At 46.4% G+C, this 24,976-nt stretch overlaps 1 protein-coding gene across 1 annotated transcript in view; it reads right to left on the bottom strand.

The window, feature by feature from the left end:
- Positions 1-24,673, bottom strand: part of GLP2R (glucagon like peptide 2 receptor) — a 50,160-nt gene extending 25,487 nt beyond the window's left edge. Inside the window, exons 1-8 of the mRNA XM_004266843.4 lie at positions 24,384-24,673; positions 18,270-18,357; positions 16,228-16,332; positions 13,356-13,477; positions 8,061-8,167; positions 5,969-6,122; positions 3,382-3,541; positions 2,277-2,337 (exon numbers count right to left, since the gene is read on the bottom strand). Of these exons, the coding sequence (XP_004266891.1) occupies positions 2,277-2,337; positions 3,382-3,541; positions 5,969-6,122; positions 8,061-8,167; positions 13,356-13,477; positions 16,228-16,332; positions 18,270-18,357; positions 24,384-24,572 (986 nt within the window). The 5' untranslated portion in view covers positions 24,573-24,673. The remainder of the gene's footprint in view (positions 1-2,276; positions 2,338-3,381; positions 3,542-5,968; positions 6,123-8,060; positions 8,168-13,355; positions 13,478-16,227; positions 16,333-18,269; positions 18,358-24,383) is intronic.
- Between the last annotated feature and the right edge of the window lie 303 nt (positions 24,674-24,976).

Raw genomic sequence — 24,976 nt, 5'->3', positions numbered from 1 at the left:
ACTGGTGACCCAAGAGCTCTGATGGAGACGGACAATGAAATTAACGTTGTTTTCATGCCTGCTAACACAACATTCATTCTGTAGCCCATGGATCAAGGAGTAATTGTTACTTTTAAGTCTTACTATCTAACAAATACATTTTGTAAGGCTACAGCTGCCTTAGATGCTGACTCCTCTGATGGATCTGGGTAAAGTAAGTTGAAAACCTTCAGGAAAAGATTCACCATTCTAGACGCTATTGAGAACACTCATGATTCATGGGAAGAGGTCAAAAAGAAACATTAACAGGACTGTGGAAGAAGTTGATTCCAACCCTGATGGATGACCTTGAGGGGTTCAAGACTTCAGTGGATGAACTAACTGCAAATGTGGTGGGAATAGCAAGAGAGCTAGAATTAGAAGTGGATCCTGAAGGTGTGACTGAATTGCTGCCATCTCATCATAAAACTAAACCGATGAGGAGTTTTGCTTCTTATGGATGGAGCAAAGGACGTGGTTTTTTTGAGATGGAATCTACTCCTGGTGAAGATGTTGTGAAGATTGTTGGAAAGACAACAAAGGATTTAGAATATTACATAAAATAAGTTGATAAAGCAGCAGCAGGGTTTGAAAGGATTGACTCCAATCTTGAAAGAAGTTCTTCTGTGGATAAGATGCTATCATAGAGCGTGCATGCTACAGAGAAATCGTTCATAAAAGGAAAAATAGATGTGGCAAACGTCATCATTTTGTCCTATTTTAAGAAACTGCTACAGACACTCCAACCTCCAGCAACCACCACTCTGATCAGTCAGCAGCCATCCAGACCCTCCACCAGCAGAAAGATTATGACTCACTGAAGCCTCAGATGATGGTTAGCATTTTTTTAGCAATAAAGTTTTTTTTTGGCTGTTAAAATTACGATAATTTTATATTTATCAATTTGAAAATTCATCCAAAATGACAAATTCTTAAAAAAATGCAAGCTAACAAGACTAACCCAAGAAAGAAAACATGTCTAAAAAACCTATCTACTCCAGAAGTTGTTTGTATAATTAAGTACCTTTACAGAAAATGATTTCCAGGGATACATGGCTTTCCAAGTAAATCCTTCCAAATATTTAGGGAAGAAATAATGGTAATCTTACATAAAAATCTTCCAGGAAACAGAAAAGTATATATTGCTCAAAATATTTATAAGGCCAACATAAGCTTCAGATCAAAACTAAAAAGAATATGACAAGAATAGAATCACAGGCCAGTTTCTCTTTTGAACATGCATGCAAAATGTGTAAACAGAAGCACAAACTGTATCCACGGTATGTAAAACAATCGTATATCACAATCGAAGTAGCTTTATTCTAGTAATGCAAGGTTGGTTTAATGTTCAAACGTGAAACTGATCCCAGGAATGAATTAGAGTGGGAAAAAAAGTCACTTAGAACAGAAGTCTTGGGAATTGCCTGGTGTAGCAATAAAGTATTTTTAATCGAGATTTTTTTTTTTAAGACATAATGCTACTGCACACTTAATAGTATACAGTAGCCCATGGATCAAGGAGTAATTGCTACTTTCAAGTCTTACTGTTTAACAAATAGTTAACAAATACACAGTATAGTGTAAACATAGCTTTCATACGTACTGGGAAACCAAAACATTCACGTGACTCGCTTTATTGAGATATTCACTTGATTGTGATGCCCTGAACTGAACCCACAATATCTCCAAGGTATGTCTGTGTAGGGGATTTTTGGTGGTAACTATTTGGAGGGAAAAAAATGGAATCACTGACACACATTATTCAGCAGCAAGGTTAACGACACGCTGTTGAGGTTTAGTCCCTAAAAACCAAAAGGTACAGAACTAACTTGTTTTTTCAGTAGCTTTACAGTAGTCCACTATATAGGTATGCCACAATTTGTTTGATGATTCCCCTATTGATGGATGTTCAGGGTTTTTTTTGTTTGATTGGTTTTGCCTTTTTCCCCCACTGTGAATGCAATAAGCATCCTTGTACCTATATTTGTTTATACCCAGGGGTCGCTGCTAACCTAAGCAGCCAATTTTTGTACTAATTTGTGCTAATTTTGTGCTTACCTGCATGTGTAACTAAATTAATAGACAAATTTCTACAAGAAAGGTACTTGATTCTTTTATCTACATACTTAAGTGTATCCTGGATGGCCAAAATGGAAGGGAGTGGATATTCTCTTTGGGAAAATAGTATATTTCCTTACATTGGGGCCTATCTGGGAACGGCTAGCTCACGGAAATGTAAAAAGAGGTGAATTACCTACCCTGTGTTCTCCAGCTGAGCGCGGGCGATGCTCCAGGGTACAACGAAGAGCACCGGGAAAGCTGGGAGAAAACACGGAAATGGAGTCAAGGGCTGGCTGACCAAACTTGCCTACTGCCTACACTACCCCGATGGGCCAAGCACAACTGGTTGAAACTTATACAAACCCAAACATCATAGAACTGTGGACTGTGACAGCTGGAGAGGCCTACAGGGGCACAGGGCCATTGACTGTTTGAGAAACCAGGAAGCAGAGAGGAGGACAGATTTGCCACATGTCACAGAGCAGCTTAGAGTAAATCCAAAGACAACTATCAAACCTCCTGAATCACCGGCCAAAGTTATGCCCTCTGAATGCCGCAGCCTCAACGTCCCCAAGAGTTTGTGGCAACAGGGGTTCCAGACCTCATCTTGGAGACTTAGTTGGCACATGGACTGAATGTTTGTATCCCCTCCAAATTCATATGTTGAAGCCCTAACCCCCAACGTGATGACATTTGGAGACGAGACCTTTGGAGGTAATCAGGTTTAGATGAGGTGTGTGTAGTAGGGGTGGTCATCGTGATAGGATTAGTGTCCATATAAGAGGAGACCGGAGAGCTCTCTTTCTCTCTCTCTCGCTCTCTCTCCCCCCACCGTGATGTGAGGCTACAGCAAGAAGACAGCTGTCTGCAAGCCAGGAAGAGGACCTTCATCAGGACTCAACCATCCTGGCACTGTGATCTCACAGTTCCCAGCCTCCAGAAATAAATATCTGTGTTTCAAGCCACAGAGACTATGGTATTTTGTTATGGCAGCCCTAGTAGATGAATACAGTTGGGGACAGGGTAGGAGGAATGTCATCTGATTCTACCAAAACCTTCCCAAGTGTCGAATGTGTGCATTGGGTCTACAGCACTTATGTCTACATGCATGTACACATGTGCATGGGAGTGCGTGCACACTCACACACACACACCCCTCTTTTCAGAGTCTCTTGTGATTGAGAGGTTATCTGTCCCAGAAACCTCGCTCCAGTTGGCCCCTAACTCCAACCAAAAGCTCTATTGGGCTCCCACGTTCTGATAGGTCCCCAGGAGAAGAGGCTGGGGGTTCAGGTCACTCACCCCAACCCACCAGCAGGTATCTGGGCCACAGCCTTCTTTCCGAAAGCACTATGGGCTCCAGGAGCGTGTGGAGGTAAAGGCCTTCAACCAGCAGCCATGAGTAATTGGCACCCACGAAGTAGTGCAGGAGAACCTGGGCCGAGCGGCAGGAAGTGGACACCTGCAGAGGACAGAGCACATGGGGGTGAGTCCAGGCTCCCTTAATATCTGGACCCCACCAGGGTGGAGAAGGGCCTCCACATGCACAGCCCCTCCCTCTGAGCTCCCCTCTCTCCCAAACCCTTGCTGACCATCTCAGAGAGGTTGGCAATAATATAAAAATATGGGGGCTTCATGTAGGTTTTAAAGCCCAGCTTCTTGACATCCAAGATATTTTTAGACAAAGACAAGTAGAATTCATCATCAGCAATTTCTATAAAGAAAGCACTGAAAAAACTTTTTAAACGTTAAAAAAAGAGTGAAGTAAGTCAGAAAGAGAAAAACAAATACCGTATGCTAATACATATGTATGGAATCTAAGAAAAAAAAAAAAGGTCATGAAGTACCTAGGGGTAAGACGGGAATAAAGACACAGACTTACTAGAGCATGGACTTGAGGACATGGGAAGCGGGAAGGGTAAGCTGGGATGTAGTGAGAGAGTGGCATGGACATATATACACTACCAAACGTAAAATAGATAGCTAGTGGGAAGCAGCCGCATAGCACAGGGAGATCAGGTCGGTGCTTTGTGACCACCTAGAGGGGTGGGACAGGGAGGGTGGGAGGCAGACGCAAGAGGGAGGGGATATGGGGATACGTGTATACGTATAGCTGATTCACTTTGTTATAAAGAAGAAACTAACACACCATTGTAAAGCAATTATACTCCAATAAAGATGTTAAAAAAAAAAAGTTTAAAAAGAAGGCACTGAAAGGTATGTCTTCTGATCTCAGTTCAATTAAGCAAGGTATCAATAATTTAAAAATCTTCATATGACTAGAAATGAGGACATAGACTTCTAAATAATTCATGAATCAAAGAAGAAATGATAATAGAAATTAGAAATTATTCCTGAACGGAATGTATGGAGAATACTGCATATCAAAACTTGGGGCATGCAGCTAGGATGAAGTTTACAACTAGAATGAAATTTACCAACTCAAGTGCATTTATTAAGAAAGAAAAAGGCTGAAAGTGACTTACCTTAAATATGTCAAAAATGTTAGAAAAAGAACAGCAAAATAAAGCCAAAGAAAGTGGGAGGAAATAATAAAAATAGCAGAATTCAATGAAATAGAGGACATAAAATAAAGAGAATCAACAATGCCAAAAGTTCGTTCTTTGAAAAGTCCAGTAAAATTGAGAAACTTTAGCAAGGATTATCAAGGGGCAGAAAAGCGAGTGAGGGTACAAATAATCAGTATCAGGAATGAAAAAAGGAATACCACGATAGATGTAACAGACCTTAAAAAGATCTTAAGGGAATATAAACAATATGTCAATAAATTTGAAAAGCTAAATGAAGTAGACAAATTCCTAGAGAAACACATTACTCCAGCTGACACCAGAAGAAACAGAAAATCTGAATGTAATAGTCCTAATTAATCCATAATTAAAAGCCTTGCAATAAAGAAAACTCTGGGCCCAAATGGCTTCACTAGGGTAATCTATCGAACATTTAAGGAAGAAATAATACCGATCTTAAACAAATTCTTCCAGAGAAGTGAGAAAGAGATCATTTGTCTTGAGAAGTCAGCAGAAGCTTTATGCTGATAAAGGCAGTACAAACATACCTCGTGTATTGTACTCTGCCTTACTGGGCTGCTCAGATACTGTGTTTTTTACAAACTGAAGGTTTGTGGCAACCCCATGTTGTCAGATGATGGTTAGCATTTTTTAGCAATGAAGTATTTTTAAATTAAGGGATGTGCATTATGTTTTTAGACACAACGCTATTGCACACTTAACAGACTATAGTATAGTGTACGCATAACTTTTATATGCACCGGGAAACCGAAACATTCATGTGAGTTGCCTTATTGCGATATTTGCTTCACTATAGTGGTCCGGAACCAAACCACAGTATCTGCAGGGCATGCCTGTACAAGAAAAGAAAATTACTCCTGAATGTAGATGAGGAACTGCTAAACAAAACACAGTGTTAAGCAAACAGTCCAGCAGGATGGGAGAGAGATTACTATATGAGGACCTAGCTGGATTTCTTCCAGGAGTGCAAGGTAGTTTGAGAGGTTACTGCATTCATTATTAACAGGATAAAGGAAAAACCAGCTCAACAGATGTAGAAAAGCTTTACTGCCGTGAAACACAGTAATAATTTTAAAAGGTTGATCTGGTCCATTTCTTTTGTCTACAGGTGAAGAGATTTTCCACCCATTGGGTATAACGCAGCCTCTCGGTGACATTTTCTGCTACTGATTTCCTTTACCTGCCCCATTCTCGGGAGGTTGAATTTTTTTTAAGTTAGCTGATGCATCTCTAACCAGAGAGACTGACACCGCTTTACCTCTCTCTTCTGCCCAGCCTCACCTTCTTGCAGTTCCAGTATTGATCCACCAGGTCGAGGCCAACGGTAAGGAAGGACATACCTCTGACACGTAGGACATCCACTGTTTCTCACTGTCGGGCCTCTTAGAGTAAGAGTTGTAGAAGATGACGTCTTTCACCAGCACAGCCAGGGCTCTCAGGATGAAAGAGGCAAACAAGTTCATGTGGATATAGTTGCGTGTGCAGTGGAGTTTTCTGTGCAAGGAGAAAACCGAGTGTCTTCCCTCAGAAAAGAACGGCTCAGACCGACAGGTGTGTGCCTGAAACCTGTGTATCTGCCACTGAGGGGCACAGGTTCCGAGTGTAGTCTCCAGAGCTGGATAGCTGGCTTGAAGGATCTTTCCTCTCTGTGCCTCATTTTCCTCATGTGTAAGATGGAGAAAATCACAGCTATCATCTATAGAATGCTCAACATGCCAGGCTATGTTCCAAGCTACTTGCCTGTGGGTACTTATGGGTATCCTTACTCCTCACAGCTCCCGACATTACAAACGGGGGAACTGAGGCAGAAAGCTTAAGTCCAAAGTCCCAGGGCAGTAAGTGGCAGAGCTGAGATTTAGACCCAGAAACTCTGAGGTCAGTATATGGCTCTCCGAGACTCTACTCCCTGTAAGAACAAGGGCACTCACCACAAAGGGCTACAGGAGGATTCAACCAGTTAATGGGTGAAAAGTGCTCACACAGTACCTGGCACTTAAGAGCTCTCATGACCTCCCTCACCCAGCTGGAGCCTCCTGTGCCGGCTGATGCAAAACTCCGCATCCGCGGTCTCTCTCGCGAAAGGACGCTCCTCCAGCACTGTGCTCTCACAGCCCTGCCTAGGCCCCTGTGCAGCCTATGTCCGTCCAGTCCTGCCTTGCTTTAGACCTATTATTACTTTTTTAGTTTCCAAAAAGATCTGAGCAGGTTCTTGTGTTTTACTATCTATGCATCCCCAAAGCCAGAGACAAAATGGACACGTGGTCAACCCAGGCTCCGCTAAAGTTACTTCCTCCAGGGCCAGGAAGTTATTTTCTCCTGGCCTGGTTCTGGGACTTTGGGAAGGTGAGTGGAGGAGGTCACAGACAGCAGTGGGCACAGGCCGTGGAATTCTCTCCCCTTGTTCAGTAATTGTTCTCCCAGCGGGGTAACTGGTCATGACTCCGCTCTCTGCTCTAGGGCCTCAAGAGCATCATGGGATTGAGGGGTCAGGTGGGGCCAGCCCTGGGCCTCGCAGAGCCCAGGTGGGAGCTGCTCTGGAATTAGCATCCAGGTCTCCAGGGTCCCCATCCAGGCCTCCGCATCTGCGTGGAACGGTCATTCTGCCACATTACACTCCATTGTGTTCCTGAACGGACCAGGACCAGGAGACGGCCTTGGAGGGCTCCCTAGGGGGTCTATAAATATCTCACTTGGGGCGTTTCTAAAAACGTGATTTAGTAAAATGCCTTCAGGTGTTGGATTCTGAAAGACAGTAGAAGGGAGTGAAAATGCTCAGGCTCCGGACCGCCCGGTTGCGATCCTGGCTCCGTCACCTGCCAGCTGTGTGATGGTAGGCGAGTGACGTCATCTCTCCATATTGCAGTTAACTCGCTTATCAAATGGGGTAATAATGAGGCTAATCTCCTAGGATTAAAATTCATCTCAATTCTGATTAGAAAGAAACTTAAATGACTTAATGCATGTCACGTGCTTAGAACAGTGCCTGGCACTAAGGAAGCACTCCAATGATTGACGGCTAATTGGAGTCCGAGGGCCCTGGATTAAAAGCCCAGCTCTCCCGCTCACTACTTTGTTTTTTAATCGCGTCCATAAAAATAATGCATCTGGTAGAGTTGTGGTGAGAAGGGGCTGTGGTAGTAATGGGTGTAACTAGGAATTTAGACCAGGGCTGGGCAGAGGTCATCTACTCCAAGAGGCAAAAGCAGTTAGGAGTCCCAGATTCCAGCCCTAGCTATGCTTTGCGACCTGGACCTCTGAGATCCCTTTCCTTTGCCTACAAAATGGGATGGATGGACTGGAGACTCTCTCGGATCCCGTCCAGCTCTGAGGAGGCATGAAATCATCCAGCCTAGTCTGCTGCCTTCTAAAGGGAGCCAGTGAGCACATGCCTGCGTACCTGTCTGCACACGGGACAGCAGAAGTTCCACTCACCGCAGAAACAAGAGGAGGGTGAGAGCCAGGAAGAGGGAGACGATGGAGAGGGAGTAGCCCACAGTGTACAACAGCTGCAAGGTCGACAGCAAGGCGCGGTGTTCCACCTGAACGCAGAGAAAGAGCAGGTGTGACCGCCAAGCCAGGCAGCTACGGTGTCCAGCCCCCTCTCCATGCCCCGAACCCTAGCAGACCTGTTTATACCACAGCTCTCTGGCACATCTCAGAGTTCGAGGAACCTTCATGAGTGAAGAGCCCACTGGGGGTCTCACCTCCATGGCTGGTCCCACTGCCCAGCAGTGATGCACTGAGATTCACGATATCATAAGAGCATTGTGCCCAGGACAAGAGGACATCTTGGGAATGAGGACAGGTTCTTTGCCCCCAAGCGTGCTGTCCCTAGGGCATCGGGGTCCCTGTCTCTGGAAGACAGGGCCGGGTTTCCATCTGGATGTGTCTCCTTCCTAAAGTAACTTTTCACAGATGATCTCTTTAACAAAGACCCACTTAAACACTGGAATATTTTCCCTGAGTCCCAGGATACCCTGATTGCGAACAGAGGTTAGTTTACTGGCAATTCTGTTATTAAGTGTGATTTTCCAAAGGACATCCCATCTTCTCACTCAATCCACTGTGCACATAGCCATCAAGATTATGTTTCTGAATAAATTTTTGCCCAAGAACCCACAGTAAATACGTATCACCTGCTAGGTTATGCCTAAACTTCTCTGCATAACTCTTTCATCAGCTTTACTGAAGTGTAATTGGGGGACAATAAGCTGCACATATTTAAAGTACAAACCTTGGTGAATTTGGACATGAATATATCTGTGATTTCATCACCACATTCAAGATCATGAACATTTCCATCACCTCCCGAAAGTTTCCTTGTGACCCTTCGTAATTCACCCCCTCTCACTATCCCTTGCCTTTAGAGGGTAGTTTGCATTTTCTAAAATGTTACATAAATGGAATCTTATAAGTATTCTATTTTTTGTCAGGCTTATTTCCCTCAGAATAATTTTTTAGAGATTCATCCATGTCATAGCACGTACCAATAGTTCATTCCTTGGCTATTATCAAAAAGGCAAGAAATAACAAGTGTTGGTGAGAATGTGGAGAGAAGCAAGCCCTCCTACACTGTTGATGGGAATGCAAACTGGTGCAGCCACTATGGAAAACAGTATGGAGATTCCTTCCAAAAATTAAGACTAGAGCTACCATTTGATCCAGCTATCCCACTTCTTGATATTTATCCAAAGAATACAAAAACACTAATTCAAAAAGATATATACACTCTTATGTTCATTACTTACAACAGCATGGAAACACCCTAAGTGCCCAGCAACAGTTGAGTGGCTAAAGAAGGTATGGCAAATATATACAAGGATACTACTCGGCCATAAAGAAGATGAAATCTTGCCATTTGCAAAAACATGGAGGAATCTTGATGGTATTATGGTGAGTGAGATAAGTCAGACAGAGACAGACAAATACTGTGTGATCTCACTCATACGTGGAATATTAAAAAATGAACCAAAACCCAAACCAAAATAAATGATCAAACCAAACAAAAAGAAACACGTATATACAGAGTAGTGGTTACCGGGGGGGGAGGGGCAGGGGGTGGTGAAAAGAGTAAACGGGATCAACTATATGGCAGCGGATGGAAAGTAAATTTTTGGTAGCGAGCACACTGTAGGGTATACAGAAGTAGCAACAGAATGTTGTCTACATGAAACTTAAATAATGTTGTAGACCAATATTAACTCAATAAAGAGTAAATCTAAAATTTTAAAAAATTTAATAGTTTGGGGCTTCCCTGGTGGCGCAGCGGTTGAGAGTTCGCCTGCCAGTGCAGGGGACACGGGTTCGTGCCCCGGTCCGGGGGAATCCTGCATGCCGCAGAGTGGCTGGGCCCGTGAGCCATGGCCACTGAGCCTGCACGTCTGGAGCCTGTGCTCCGCAACGGGAGAGGCCACAACAGTGAGAGGCCCGCGTACCACCAAAAAAAAAAAAAAAAAATTAATAGTTTATTCCTTTTTTATTGCTGAGTAGTATTCCATTGTGAATACACCGCTATTTATTTACGCACTCACCCACTGTTGGACATTCGGACTGTTTTCAGAGTTTGGCTCTCACACATAAAGTTGCTCTGAGAATTTCTGTACAAGTTTTTATGTGGACATGGGTTTTCACTTCTCTCAGATAAATAGCTAGAAATAGAATGATGCGGTAGCATGTTGTACGTTTTAACTTCTCAAGAAACTGCTAAACTGTTTTCTAAATAAGTTGTATCAACTGACATTCCCACCAGAGGGCCAGCTGCTTGAGGGTCTACGACCATTTCCTACAATCAGTCTTTTAAATTTTAATCATTCTAATGGGTGTGTAGCAGTATCTTATGGTGGCTTTATTTGCACTTCTCTAATGATTAATGATTTGAGAATCACTCCGTGTGCTTATTTGCCGTCTGTACATTTTGTTTAGTACAGTATCTGTTCAAATATTCGGCCGTCTTTTTTTTTTTTGCGGTACACGGGCCTCTCACTGTTGCAGCCTCTCCCGTTGTGGAGCACAGGCTCCGGAAGCGCAGGCTCAGCGGCCATGGCTCACGGGCCCAGCCGCTCCGCGGCATGTGGGATCTTCCCGGACCGGGGCACGAACCCGTGTCCCCTGCATCGGCAGGCGGACTCTCAACCACTGCGCCACCAGGGAAGCCCTTGGCCGTCTTTTAAATTGGATTGTTGATCTTAATTTTGAATTGTAAATCTTCTTTATATATTCTAGATATAAATCTGTTAGATACATGTTTTGCCCGTATTTTCTCTCATTTTGTGGCTTGCCTTTTAATTTTTTTAACAGTGCCTTTAAAAGAGCATAAGTTTTTAATTTTGATAAAGTCCAATTTATCAACTTTTTCTTTTACAGTCATTTCCCATTATCTGCGGTTTTGCTCTCTGTGGTTTCAGTTACCTGCTGTCAACCTTCGATCCAAAAATATTAAAGGGAAAATTTCAAAAATGAACAATTCATGAATTTTAAATTGTGCGCCATCCTGAGTAGCGTGGTGAAATCTCACACTGCCCTGCTCTGTCCTTCCTGAGCCACGAATCATCCCTCTGTCCAGCATATCCTGCCCGTTAGTCACTTAGTACCCCTCTTGGTTATTAGCTAGACTTTCTTGGTACAGCAGTGCTTGTGTTCAAGTGACCCTTATTTTACTTAATAGTGGCCCCAAAGAGTAGTGATGCTGGCAGTTCGGATGTGCCAAAGAGAAGCCACAAAGTGCTTCCTTTAAGTGAAAAGATGAAAGCCCTCGAGCTAATAAGGAAAGAAAAAAAAATCATATGCTGAGGTTGCTAAGATCTACAGTAAGAACCAATCTGCTATCAGTGAAATTTTAGAGAATCGTGCTACTCTTGCTGTCACACCTTAAACTGCAAAAGTTACGGCCACAGTGCATGAGCGCACAGTGAAGACGGAAAAGACATAGTGTGTACAATTTTGAGAGACAGAGACACACACACACACACACACACACACACACATACACAATCTCCTTAAAAAAGCACCAGTTAACATGCATAAGGACCCCCAGTGAGTTGTCAGTTGGAAGAACATAACATATCTTGTTTGCCAAAACTCCAAAGGGCATAGATTTACTAACACTAGCCTTTTTTGGGCAAAAATTCAACCCTCTACTAGAAACACAGGTAAACATGGCCAGAAACTTTTTTTTTAAGTATTTGATTTCTTGGAAATATGGCCATTTGCAGAGAGGGGGAGGCAATGCCCGTGTCCTCACTGCTCTAAAAAGAGAAAACTTTACTTCCTGTCTTGGAAAGTGCAGTTTTCCCATCTTGTTTTGCTGTCCCTGTCGGCAGACCTCAGCCCAGAGCAAGCAGCAGGCGCCTCACACCTGCTGGTGAATTCGTTGTCACCACCTCTGTTTCCAGTCTCTCCAGAGTCACCTGGGGAGCTTTCCCACCAGTACTGACACCTAGACCCCCACCACACGCCCACTGACTCAGAATCTGTGAAACCGTTCATTCAATATTTCCTAGGTGCCCACTGTATGTAAAGGCTTTTGTGCACTTTTAGCAGCACTGGGCCAGGGGGTGGCAAGTATTCTGATATAACTCTGACTTTGTCATTGTTCTCAAGCAGCTTCATCCAGGAGGGAAGATAAGAAATATAAACAAAGTGCCCAGTTCACGGCATGCAGTTAGCATGAGTTTGGCGCTGTGAGAAACGTCAAGACACATCCTTGAGATAAGCTGAACCCAACCCAACCACAGGTATGATTTTAATACCTTTAAGAGGTGTGACCTGTCACATGGTCTAGGGAACACGGACTTCTGCCAACTCAAGGAATAAAGTTAAAAAGAGGTTGAGAAAAAATTCCCTGAGGAGGTAGAGGATCTGATGGAAGGTTCTTCATGCCTGATGGGAAGATGTGATAGACAAGAGAGCCAAGGATGGGCCAGTTCCCACTGGGAAGGAACCACAGACACGATATGACGATTTACTGCCCAGCGAACAGGCTGGATCCTGGGGACGGAGCCAGTACTCTTATTTATGTCGTGGTGACGAGGCGTCAGGCTCTCTCCAGAGAACTGTATGTCTATCAACTCTTTCAACCCTCACACGGTACATGCAATAAATACACTCTGCTGGGGATGGACGGGGAAGCAGAGGCACAGAGCAGTGAAGGGTGGGGTATAAGGAGCGAGGGAGCAAAGACTCTGGACGTGAGTCGGGCTGCCAGGCCCTTGGCCTTGAGCTTGTACCCCGGCTGCTAGGTGTGTGTCCCTCAGGACACACTGTCTCCTGCCACCACCAAGTCTACATTCTAGGAGGGGGCGGATGCCAGAGAATTTCAGAGAGTGACAGGTGCTGTAAAGGCTGGGGGGAGTGGTAGAAAGTGACCATGGAGACCGTTCTCCATGGGGTGGCCTTGGAAGACTTCACCTGGAAGGAGACATTGAGCTTGAAACGTGACTAATGGGAAGGAGGCGCCACAGAAGAGCTGGGGAAAGTGTTCCAGGCGGACGGAACGGCAAGCACAGAGGCTGGGGCGCCTTCCCTGGGAGGTTCACATCTCATCCCAGCAGCAGAAGAGATTCTGTGGCTGCCGTCCGGGTTGCTGTTTTGGGTGACGGAGGACCTTCCCAGGTGAGTCTGGGGCAGGTGCACTGGAAGCAGGCTCTTTGTGTGGCCCCTATTGCGGGGACCCCGGCAGAGGCTGGTTCGGGCCCCAGGGCCCGTCCTCACCGAGCCCAGCTGACTCACTTTTTGTTTGAAGCTGTGGTCCTCAGCGCATTCGGAGTTGTCCTGCCAAATATCTGTGGAGTTCTCCAGCGTCTGCCAAGTGCCCTGAGAAAGGCAGTATCTGTAGGCCCTTCCTGAGTGCTCTGAAAGTAAACACAGCTCTGGGGGAAAGGTCAGAACACGCAGCCCGTTCCCCGAGCACGTGGGAAGGCCCTCATCCTCACCGCAAAGCTGTGGAAAATCCCAGGGAAAAGGAATTTTCACTTCCCCTTCTGGGGGCTCACAGCATCCTTGCTGTTTATTTAGGATGGAAAGAAAAACACGGAAGCCTCTACAACCATCTCATAACAAACCATGTTCTGTTAATGTCTGCTGTGTTTACCCGAAGTCCCTGGAGCTGGAACGGTCCCTGGTGACTCAGAGATGTGACAGCCCCCCAAGGTGTGGCCCAGCTGGGAGACGCAGACCTGGGGCTTCCTGATGCCCAGGAGGCCGTGCCGTGAAGAAGAGAGGGCGCTGGACCAAGCCAGCTCTGCCACCTATGAGCTCTGTGGCCTTGGGCAGGGCCTTACCCCTCTCTGTCCCTCCATTCCTGCCTCTGAGACGAGTCTTGACGATTCTACCTCCAATATTTTTCTTTACTCTTTCTTCTTCTTCCCAAGCTCTTGCCTCTGCCTGTATACACATCCTCATAGCCTCTCTTTTTCTGGACCACTGCAGGAGCTTCCCCGATCCCCCTCCATCCCTCAGTTCATCAGCCACAGGCTACCAACGTCATCTCCCCAAACCACAAACCCTACGACGTCCTTCTCGTGCCTTAACGCCTTCTCTGGCTCCACGTAATCTTTATCTACAGAGGGGAGTTTAAAGCCTGGAGCGTAAAGCACGGTTGGCTTCGCGATCAGGCCCCAGCCTCGTGCTCAGTCTTCTGTGCCTGTATACCCTCTCCCTCCTCATATTCGAATGCTCCTGCTCCTCTAATCTCATCCACAGGAGCTCTGCTCCATCTTTTCTTCTCCAAACTCCCCCACTGGTGCCACGTCCTCCTTTGACGTCAGGCGCCCCACTTGGATTCTAAACACTCGATGCACACAGTGTCGAGGGGAAGAGTAACTTCCTACCTTTTGGGACTCACACTCCCTTGAGTACATTTCAGCAGCCCAGGACCCAAATTTTTTTTAAAAGGCCTTTAACTCAACTTCTTTGTAAGTTTGGATTTTTGATCACTTTTTCTCTTAAAGTGGAATCGACCTGTGTTTTTAGCTCTTGGGAAGGAACAGGTAGACCGTAGAGCTGGGCGATGCTGATCCGTTCCATGTGCGCTCAAGGAGTCGCAGACTTTCGGGTCCTTAAAGCCCTGAAGGAATCCAAGGAGTGTGACCTTAGTGGGGCTCGGCCTCAGCTCCCACTTACGAAGCACCTACTGTGTGGTGGACCCAATGTGTGCCTTCCCATTCATGCCTCAAAATGCCCTTAAGAATCCGCTGTTATTCACTTCACTTTACAAGGAAACCACAGCTTAGAGGGCGCTGGGAACTTTCCCAGAGTCTCAGAGTATAAAGTCCTCCCTTAGGGCTCCTGACTTGAGCAAGCTCTTTCCTCCCCACTGAACTGACCCCGCTGGTCCAGCAAACTCTCCAGTATCTTCCCTTCAGCTTCACATCCTCAGGCCTTCTGGGCTGATTCCCACTGAATTTGCCCCAGATGACAGTTCCATAGAACACGCCACTACTGCTCCCATCCAGAAATGCATCTTCCTTCGAAATTCTCTCTCTTTGCACTGGAGGCATCAAAATATTGAAACCAAATTTTAACTGATGTGATGATTTCTTGGGCTGAAATTAAGTACAAAATATCACCATCTTGGCTTCTCAGAAACCCAGTCTCGGGAATTCCCTGGCGGTCCAGTGGTTAGGACTCCATGCTCTCACTGCTGAGGCCCTGGGTTTGATCCCTGGTCGGGGAACTAAGATCCTGCAAGCCGCGCGGTGTGGCCAAAGAGCAAGCCAGCCAGCCATTCTCATTTTGTTTGGCCTGGAACTTCGTAATCACTGATGTTCCTTGAGAATAGCGGCCCGTTCTTAGATTTGAATTGTTTTACTCCCCACCCTGGTTTCACTCCCAACCAGGAGGCTGGGCTGCTGGGGCAGGTGGAGGTGGGTTCTAAGTCATGGTCACTTCAGGGCAAGCTAAGGGTAAAATTCCCCATCCAAGTCCCATGGGGCTGAAAAGCACCAATTCCTCCCAACGCTATTGCAAGGGTAGTCTTTTTTTTTTTTTTTTTTTTTGCGGTACGCGGGCCTCTCACTGTTGCGACCTCTCCCGTTGCGGAGCACAGGCTCCGGACGCGCAGGCTCAGCGGCCATGGCTCACGGGCCCAGCCGCTCCACGGCATGTGGGATCCTCCCGGACCGGGGCACGAACCCGCGTCCCCTGCATCAGCAGGCGGACTCTCAACCACTGCACCACCAGGGAAGCCCCTGCAGGGGTAGTCTTGATGGCCTTCCTCTCCATCTGGGAAGCAAGAACTGCATGGATGTGAGCGTCCCCGTCTTGCCCCACATCTCTTTCTCCTCTCCATGACGATGATAACTCTTACTCTCACTGCAGCAAAGTCTGTGGTAGCCAGACTTGGACTCTCAGCTCTTCAAAGAAAAGAGGACTCTGATATAAACAGAACCTCCAGACACAGAAGACTTGCAGGAAGACAAGAGAAGACGCAGAGAGGAAAAGGAAGATGTGTTACTGACAGCTTAGAAGGAGACCTTTCGTGGGAGAAGCGGGCTGGAGAAAAGAACCTGGTTGGAGACTTCTAACCACCCCTTGGCTGGGCTGCCCAGGACGGACCGGCCATAAAGGAAATGTTAGAAATTGGTAAAATAAGACTTATTACCTTTGCGCCACCAAGGTAAGTATGAAGGGCAGGGAACAGAGACATTTCCTGCAGTGGAATGAGGCCAGCACACATACTGATCAAAGGTCCCGTTACAAACTGTGCCTGCGGAAAGAAGAGGACAAAATAAACTGATGGAGCCCAGAACCCACCTCCCTGGCATCAGAAGCTGGTGTAGGCTGCACAGGGACCAGCAAGGGGCGTCGCACTCTCCAGACAGGTCAAGGATGAGGAACCACGTGGAGAGGACGGGAATGCTTCATGCAGCCCCACACTGGGGCTCTGTCTACCCAACTTGACCCCTGGCAGTGGTCCAGTCTTTTATGTCAATGTGCACGTCACACTGATTTTGGTTTACTTTACATGAGCTGAACTCTCACAGAAACTCAGGGTCAGGAGGACACTTGGATGTTCAGCCAGCATCTTCTGTCCCATAATTAACTAAATCATTGTCAAACCTTCACCAGTTAGATCCCAGAACACCCTTAATATGAAATGTGCAAAATGACCAGTGGATATAAGGGGATTTGCAGGATCCAGGTTCTTGGTCATGTGTACCTGACGCAAGCACTACCTGGTCAGATTTCTCTGTATGAAGATTAATCCAATGATCATTATGACATATTTGGGCACCTCAAGCTCAGGGTATGATTTACATCCTGGCACTTGGCAATGAGATACTACAAACATTAGCCCCACCCTTATGGGCCCCCAGAGTCAAATGAGGGGTTTCAGGCTGGACCCCAAACATCCGTATTGCAAGCTCCTCACTCCTGGTTACCAAGCAACATTTCCTACCATTGGCTCCCTATTAAGCTAGAACTCGGCGGCCACTCAGGTGAAGAGCCAGGTTGCTGGTATCGGGACCCTGCAAATGCAGATCTGCTGGGTTCTGGGCTGGCTCGGGGCACCCTATGGACCTGGTTGCCAGGTGTCAGCACCCAGTGTGTGGGCGCTCACCTGGCTGAGCTGCCCAAAGCGTGGCACCTGATCAGGAGGACCTGCCCTACTTTGACCTCAGAAAGCAATATTCCTCTAGGTGGGAGTGGTTCCTGCAATGAATCAAGCCTTGGTGGCCGCCCACCTGGCTGAAGGAGGGAGGGGGGCATAGCTTGGAGGCTGGGACTGCCTTCAGGTCAGGAAAACGCAGAGAGAGTTTATAGTGTCCTGTCAACCTCCAGGTCCCTGAATGAAATGATCTGAAAGAAGCCAGGAGAACAAGGAGGAGGTAGCTTTCACCCACAGTCCCCAGTCTCAGAGGCAGTGGGCCAAGGCTCCTTATTCCTTTCTTTTCTTCAAAAAAAAAAAAAAAAAAGAATTTGCATGTACCCAAAGAGTCAGCATGTAGGCAGGAGAGGTTGTGGGCTGACCAAACTATTAATATATTAGCTAGAATGCTCTAAACCTAATGTAGACCAGGATAAGAGAAGTGTTAACACCACGGGAGACGGAAGGACACACCCCTCAACACACAGTAGATTCCTGGGTTAATCTACAACAGCGGCTCATGTCATGTGATTAGGTGGTCAGCGTGCTGTGACAGACGGCTTTTATCAAAGATGGCCACACGCATATATATCCCATCTCGCATGCTCTTTTACAATGGAGGCAGGCAGCCTTTCTAACTGTCTGACCCAACTGAACATGGCAGAAGTGACTTCCAAGGCAAGGTCACAAAAGGCAACGTGGCCTCTGGTCATGCTTGTCCTTGCAACCCAGCCACCGTGCTGTGAGGAAGCCCAGGCCATATGGAGAGACCACATGGAAGTGTTCCGGCCAACAGCCCCAGCTTGGTTCCCAGCATCCACCAGCACACATGGGTGTGGACCAGGCTTCAGATGAATCCAACCCCTGGCCTTTGAGTCTCCCAGCTAAACTCCAGATATTGTAGAGCAGACACAAGCCATCTTCAGTGTGCTCTGTCTGAATTCCTGACCCACAGAAACTGTGAGAGATAATTAATCATTGTTATTACCGTTTTAAGCCACTAAGCTTTGGGGCTATTTGTTATACAGCCATAGATAACTGATACATGTACTTACCAGAAGTTTCCTTGAGTAAGTCTCTCAGACACTTCTCTTTGTACTGAGCCCACTTCCGAGTTGTCTCCTCGAGGAGAGATCCCGTAACCTGAGCAGAGAAAACCATGGAGACCCCCAGTTAGCAGCAAGCACAGAGGTGGCCTTGTTATCATCTCACACCACGATTCTCAAACCTTCCCACTGATGAGTCCATAATGGCCTGCACCTCGAAACAATTTCTTTGGTAACTTATGTCCTACCTTCAAGATACATACACACTTCACATGCACTCCATAATCTAATCATATTGGGTTTGAAACAAACACAAAAGATTTTTTTCAGAATCTTCCATGAGCTTGACATTTCAAGAGGACGCAATGTGCCCATCCTGACGTTTCACAACCAACCAGAAGAATGGCTGCATGCTTCTAAGACCCTGTGCATCTCAAAGAGAGGAGCAGCACACTAAGAGGGCTCAACGGGGGTCAGAGAAGAGCCAGAACAATTGCAGGGCCTGTGCTGTCCCGCCCAGGTGGCTGTGGGCCCAGAGTTGAAGACATTGGGTCGCAGATGCTCTGCTACTGTGCCGAGGCTTCGGGACCTTTTTTCTTTCCAACATCCCATAGAACCTTGGATATACAGCATGCATTTTGCGGGGCTTTCCAGATAACTGGGTTGTCTAACAACTTGTAATTGTGTAGCTGAACCATTTGTTTTGGTTTTAAAGGGTCTTTCCCTTCTTCAACTTACTCATTTGAATTGAGAACTTACTGTGTGCCAGGCTTTCCATTAGGAAGGAATTAAGGGGGTGCAAAGATGGGCAAGACACAGTCTCTGCCCTAAAGGACTCAGCGTCTGCTAAAGATACGGCGATTATATGAGCAGCTGGCCTAAGTCAAGTGACCGTCTCACCCTGTCTTCCTCTGCTTCCAAACAGACCCCTCCCCTAGTGGCTCAGTGCTGGCACCATCGTCCTCTCAGCCACAAACCAGAGGCCAGGAGGCGTCCCCCACCTCTCCCCTCCCCCCCACCCCCATATCCACCTATGCACCCGAGTCTGTCCTCCTGCGTTCCTCTCCTGTCCAAGCCGGCCTCCCGTTCCCTTCACCTCCTCACTGGTGCCACATCCCCCCTCCATGCTGTTCCAGGGGGACAGGTCCCCAGGGCCGACCTGAGAACGGGGGGTCCCCTGCCTAGTCTTCCCCTCAGGACCCCTTGACTCAAGAATGAACTTCTCAGCCACACCCATCCCAAGTCTCTCAACCCCCATCCTGCTCTCCCATGACTTGGGATCGTTGCCCTTCCCGTCGGCACCTCCCTTCCACACTCGCTTCCCCTGGCTCACTCCCAGTTCACGTGTCAATGCTCAACTCAAGCTCGTGGCCGCTGGTCCCACTGGGCCACGTCTCTCACTGAAGCCTGGAGCTAGTAACCCTCTGCGGTGCCCCGGGAGCCCACACACAACCCATCACTTTGTACTGTCATCGGCGGGTCACACGTTCATCTTGCTCACTACGCGTATGTTCTTGGAGGGCCGAGCTAGCCCTTCATCTCTGAACACCAACCCTTAGCACAGGGGCTACTGTCCTCTTTCTCCCGTATTTTCTAGCTAAAGAAACAGAGGCTCAGAGATGGGGCGAGGAGGGGGCTGGGATGAATCCAGCAGGGGTTAAACATGTGATCTGTGCTAAGATCACCCAGCAAATCAGTGAGCTTTGTGGCTTTGTCTCCTCTCACAAGGGGTAACAAACTCAGTGCTTTTCTGGGCCAGGTAGGTAACCTGAAAGAATGAGGTGGGACAGGTGATGGTGGGGCTATTGTAAATTGGGGAGACAGTCCACCAAAAGGCATTCAGACACACACACACACACACACACACACACACAGAACGAAACAAACAAACAAACAAAAACCATCTATGAGCCCCACAGGTAGCTAGTTTTCACCTCCTGAGTAATTAGTCCAATCTACCCCCTCCCTCCTCTGCCCACCATGCCCCCCCTGCCCAACCCCATGGCATTCACATTAGGGTCTGTGAGTAGTTGCTTTGCAATTTTTCCAGAGAATCACATAGCCTTTCTGAAAAAGAGCTAGTATGGCCATCATCGGACAAGAGGTGTCCAAACTTTCTCAGCTCTCAGTGCCTTTCGTGTCTCAATAATTTTTCCACAGCATCCCCAGGCCAAAAGAAATATCTAAAGTTCCACTCATTAAGTAGGTAGGCCCGAACAAACTTAGTGCCTGCGGGGGACTGTAAGACGTCTCAGACCTGAGAAGCAGATTGGCCATCACCACCTGTGCTCCTGTCCCACACTGATTTCTGCGCAGTGCTTGCTTTTTATCACAGCAACTGCAAAGAAGCCCAGCTTTGCAAAGATACGTCATCTGAAGGAATGGATAATAATAATGAAGCGCTGCTTCCCTCAAAAAATTAAAATATCTAACAGCACCCCTGCGAGTTCACAGCGGTGCCCTGGGGCACCTTAGCACACAACCTGGGAACCATGGGATTAGCCAATAAGTAGTCATCAGGATGGTAACGATGATGAAATGATTGGCATTTACCCCTTGGTTTCAGTTTCCAGTGAGTTTTAAATCTCCAGTAATAATCTCTCTCTCAGTTATGGCCCAAGAGGCACAATGGAACAAAAGACCACATTGTTTAAAGAAATACACATCCTAATGGGACCATAACTGACTATATTATTTTTACAAATTCCGCAGAGATGTTGATAACAAAATCATCAGCTTCCACGTTCCTCCACGCCACCAAAGAAAGACCCTTTCTTGGACAAAGTGCTGTTTATATCCACCAGGACCCGGCAGAGGAAGAGATAATAAAATCAATTGTAGACGTGAGCTGTCCCTGGGCTAACATTCTCCTATCCCCCTGCTCTTTGCCATGACTAACAGCCAGGGTCAGAAGAAAAAAATAAAACCTAAGAAGCACTGAATCTGGTCAGTCTAGAAGAGCTGGACAGACTCAGATTGTCTTCCCAGGTATCTGTCCTAACGACACCAAGAACACAGGAGGCAAATCCAAGTTCAATCACAGCCAAACCCAAATAAAGTAATGATGAGTGGGTGTTTTCTAACTGGAAAAGTTCAGCTTGATAGCGATTCCTCTTTTCCTTGCACGGGCAACCAGCATCACAACACAGTTGGCTGAGAAGGGAGCAAGGAAAAGGAGGGAAAAGCCACTGCTGACTTGCTTGAAATAAAACTTCTACTATTCTTTGTTACTGAAGGAACAGACTTCACTGTAAATAAAATAAAAATGAACAGACAAGCAAAACGGGGAGAAGATGGAATCTTAATCTTTTTCGTCAGAAATAACCATCTCCTTCCAGACTCTTCTCTCTGCACTCACATACGTCCTTTTTCTTTCTTCTTTCTTTTCTTTTTCATTTTAACCCAAAAGGAAATCATACTGTTTTGTAGCCTTTTTTCCCACTTGAAGATATATTATGACTATATTTCCATTTCAAGACCTACACTTCTAAAACACCATTTTAAGAGCTCCATAATTTTCTGTGGATGAATGTGATATCATTTATTTTTTAAATCCTCTAGCACTGAACATCTACATTGTTTTAGATGTTTGGTAATATAAACGATGCTGTCATGAAAATAGTCTCAGCTAAAAATTTGAGCACATCTTTGTTTTCTTAGGAAAAATTCTTTGAATTGGAACTTCTGGGTCATAGACTATACATTCTTAAAAGGTTTTGACAATGTACTGCCAAACTATCTATCCTAGCCAAAAGAATAATTTTTATTTAAAAATATTCACCTTTTTACACTCTCATCAGCAAAGTATGAAAGTGCCACACATTCACTTCTTAAAGAGCCTTAGAGAGTTTATATTTTTTGATGCCAAAGCAACTGCTAATTAACTGAGTTGTGGGGAGGGGTAGGAGAAGTGAGAAGATAGCACCGTTTCCCAGCTCGAATTTAGAAACTAAACGATCCCGGAGAATTTCTCATTAAGTGAATTTTATGAAGACTTCCAGGCAAAAGCACATTGCGGTCATTTATATCCATGCAGGGCCAGCGTCGACGAGCAAAACTCATCCTGGCGATCTATGCAAAGATGGGTTTTAAGATGGGTAACCAAGAGGAGGGTCTTCAGGATTACATACACACACCACAGGACAGACAGAGGGTAAGAGGTTCTGAAAACAGATGGGGTGGCAGAGGCGGGGAGGGGACACTGCTCACAGGCACGTTATCAATTATGAAAATACCAAGGTGTGGCTTGGTCAGTGTCATAAGCCGGCCTGAGGCACTGCAGATTCTGCTGTTGTCACATAGAAATATTCGTATGTCAACAGCTTCCAAGGAATGCTGGGGATGAAAGAACACAGGACTGCAAATAGATGGGGGTAGGTGCGACGGCTCCACTACTCACAAGCTATACCATTGCAGGTGATTGTGTAACTCCTGTGAATCTTAACTTCCCCATCTGTGAAATGGGTTCAAAGGCTCATTGTGGGAGTTTGGGCAAGATGATTTAGGATAAAATGCCAAGTGCTGCAGGAGAGCTTGGCACCTAATAGACAGTTGACACATGGTTGTGGATAGGAGGTGAACAAAACCAGGCAATTAGCTGAATATACTCCGTTTGAATATGAGGTAGAGAATTGAAGCAAGGGTGAGAGACCTGTATCAACTCTCCCAACAACGGCCCTGCCACTAAGTAAGTCTCGGGGCAGGCGGCAGGCCAGGCCACGTCCCCTCAGGAAGGTTCCGGTCACTCACGAGAGGCAGCCACCATGGCAAGAATCCCATGAAACCACGGTCTGCGCTCACATCTACCATTTGTGAGGGTTTGAAGCCAGCCTCTGGGAGGACTTGGATACAGAGAATTTGGTAGGGGTTTTCTGCCTGTCTGGTTCTGCACCAGCACCAAAGAAAGTCTGATAAGGTGAACACTTATGAGAGCCGGCACCCAGCCCTCCCTCCATGGGAGCAGTAGGCGTTCAGAATTCCGAGGTTGCAAACAGCCTGACTCTGCCCATGGACCAAAGGAAGAAGAGAAGCATTTCTCAAGACACTTCCTTACTCAGGTGAGTGGAACGGAATTTCCTTCACATCACGGCCCGGTATAAAAAAGGAACCTTGAAAAGGGAAGGGGCAAAGGTCTCGTCTCCTTGGATAAGAATAAAACAAACTACCAAGAACGCCCAACTAAAGAAGATAGTTACATACATTATGATACACCCCTGAAGACCTTAAACATCGTGCCATGGAGCTACATTTTCTGATGTAGGAAGAAAGTTTAACCTCCTTGAGACTCAGTTTTCTCATCTGTAAAATGGGGTTAACAGGAGAACCTCCCTCCCCAGGGTTGCTGAGTGCATGAAATGAGATAATAAGGGCCCCGGACCTGGCACCAGACCTGGGGCATAGTAACTGTTTCATGAAAGTGTTAGTTTGTGATATTAGTGTATTTTGTTAAGAAAAAAAGCATATTGCAGGAAAATATTTATAGGATGAGTCTATGTTTGTTTTAAAAAAGCTATATGTAAATAAATGGTAGAAAAATGTCTTAAGGATAAGTCAAAAAATGTGAATGGGGGTGATCTCTGGGTGGTGGGATTACAGTGGTGTGTAGTTTGTATTTATGCTTTTCTGGATTTGGTAAGTTCCTTTTTGTAAAAAATGAGCATTCTGTATTTTTATAATAGGAAGGAAGAAATGAAGGAAGGAAGGAAGGAAGGAAGGGAAAAAAAAAATCCACCTGTTCAATTTAAATAACTCAAACCTGAAAGAATGATGAAAGTGGACAGGAGGAAACATGCAGGAATTCTAAATGCTCTTTGCAGAGTTCATGCTGACATGGGAAAATGCTTATAATATGATGTAAAGGGGAGACCAGGATACAAAATGTTTTCTGCATCCTAATTCCATCTGTGTAAAAAAAAAATGCATAGAAAAAGGATCTGAGGAACGTATGCCAAAATGTGAACAGTGATTACCTCTGAATGCTTGGATTACAGGGGATCGTTATTGTCTCAATACTGTTTTACATTTTCCAAATTGCCTACAAGAGGCCTGAAGTGCTTCTACGGTCAGAAAATACATACAACTGACAATAATAACAGTAACAATAACAATACAAACGGCTCTTACTTGCTTGATGGAAACCAGAAGCAGCAGGGCCAGGAAGGGCCTCGCAGGGGTCCAGAGAGACCGCTTCCCAGGGGAGGGGGGAGGCCTGGCCCCCCGGGTGGCAGGGATGCCCGCGGGCACTGTGTGGGCTCCGGGCAGGGGTCCCACTCTCCTACTCCTGGGCCCTGCCCGCCTCGGTTCCGGCCTCATCTTCCTCGCTGTGCGGTCACAAGTGCTGGCACATTGCTTGAACGGTCCAAGATGTACCACAGGCGGCCTCCTCTTGCATTCCTCTTCCTACGGCGAGAAAATGTTTGCACAAACCCTCTGGACGCCGCCCCAAGAGCGTCTGCCCCAGTCTAGAGCCATCTACCAGATCTCCAAAGTTTCTCATCTGTGACGACTCATCCCCCGCCCCGGCCCCCCCAAAAAGCAAGGAGATTTTTCCCAGACCTCCCCCAAGTCAGCTGTGCTCCTGGGACTTCCTGGACAGAGGCCGCCCAGGAGAAAAGGCAAAGCGGTCAGTGGGTTCCACCCCCCGAAGCCCCGCTCTGTGCACAGGACCAGGGTGGGACCGGCTTGGGTTCCAGCTGCTGAGGACCCGTGGCAGGGAG

The sequence above is a fragment of the Orcinus orca genome, chromosome 19 (assembly GCF_937001465.1).
Source record: "Orcinus orca chromosome 19, mOrcOrc1.1, whole genome shotgun sequence".
Lineage (NCBI taxonomy): Eukaryota > Metazoa > Chordata > Mammalia > Artiodactyla > Delphinidae > Orcinus > Orcinus orca.
Note: the sequence above shows the minus strand (reverse complement) of the source record. Positions and strands in the feature narration are given on the sequence as shown.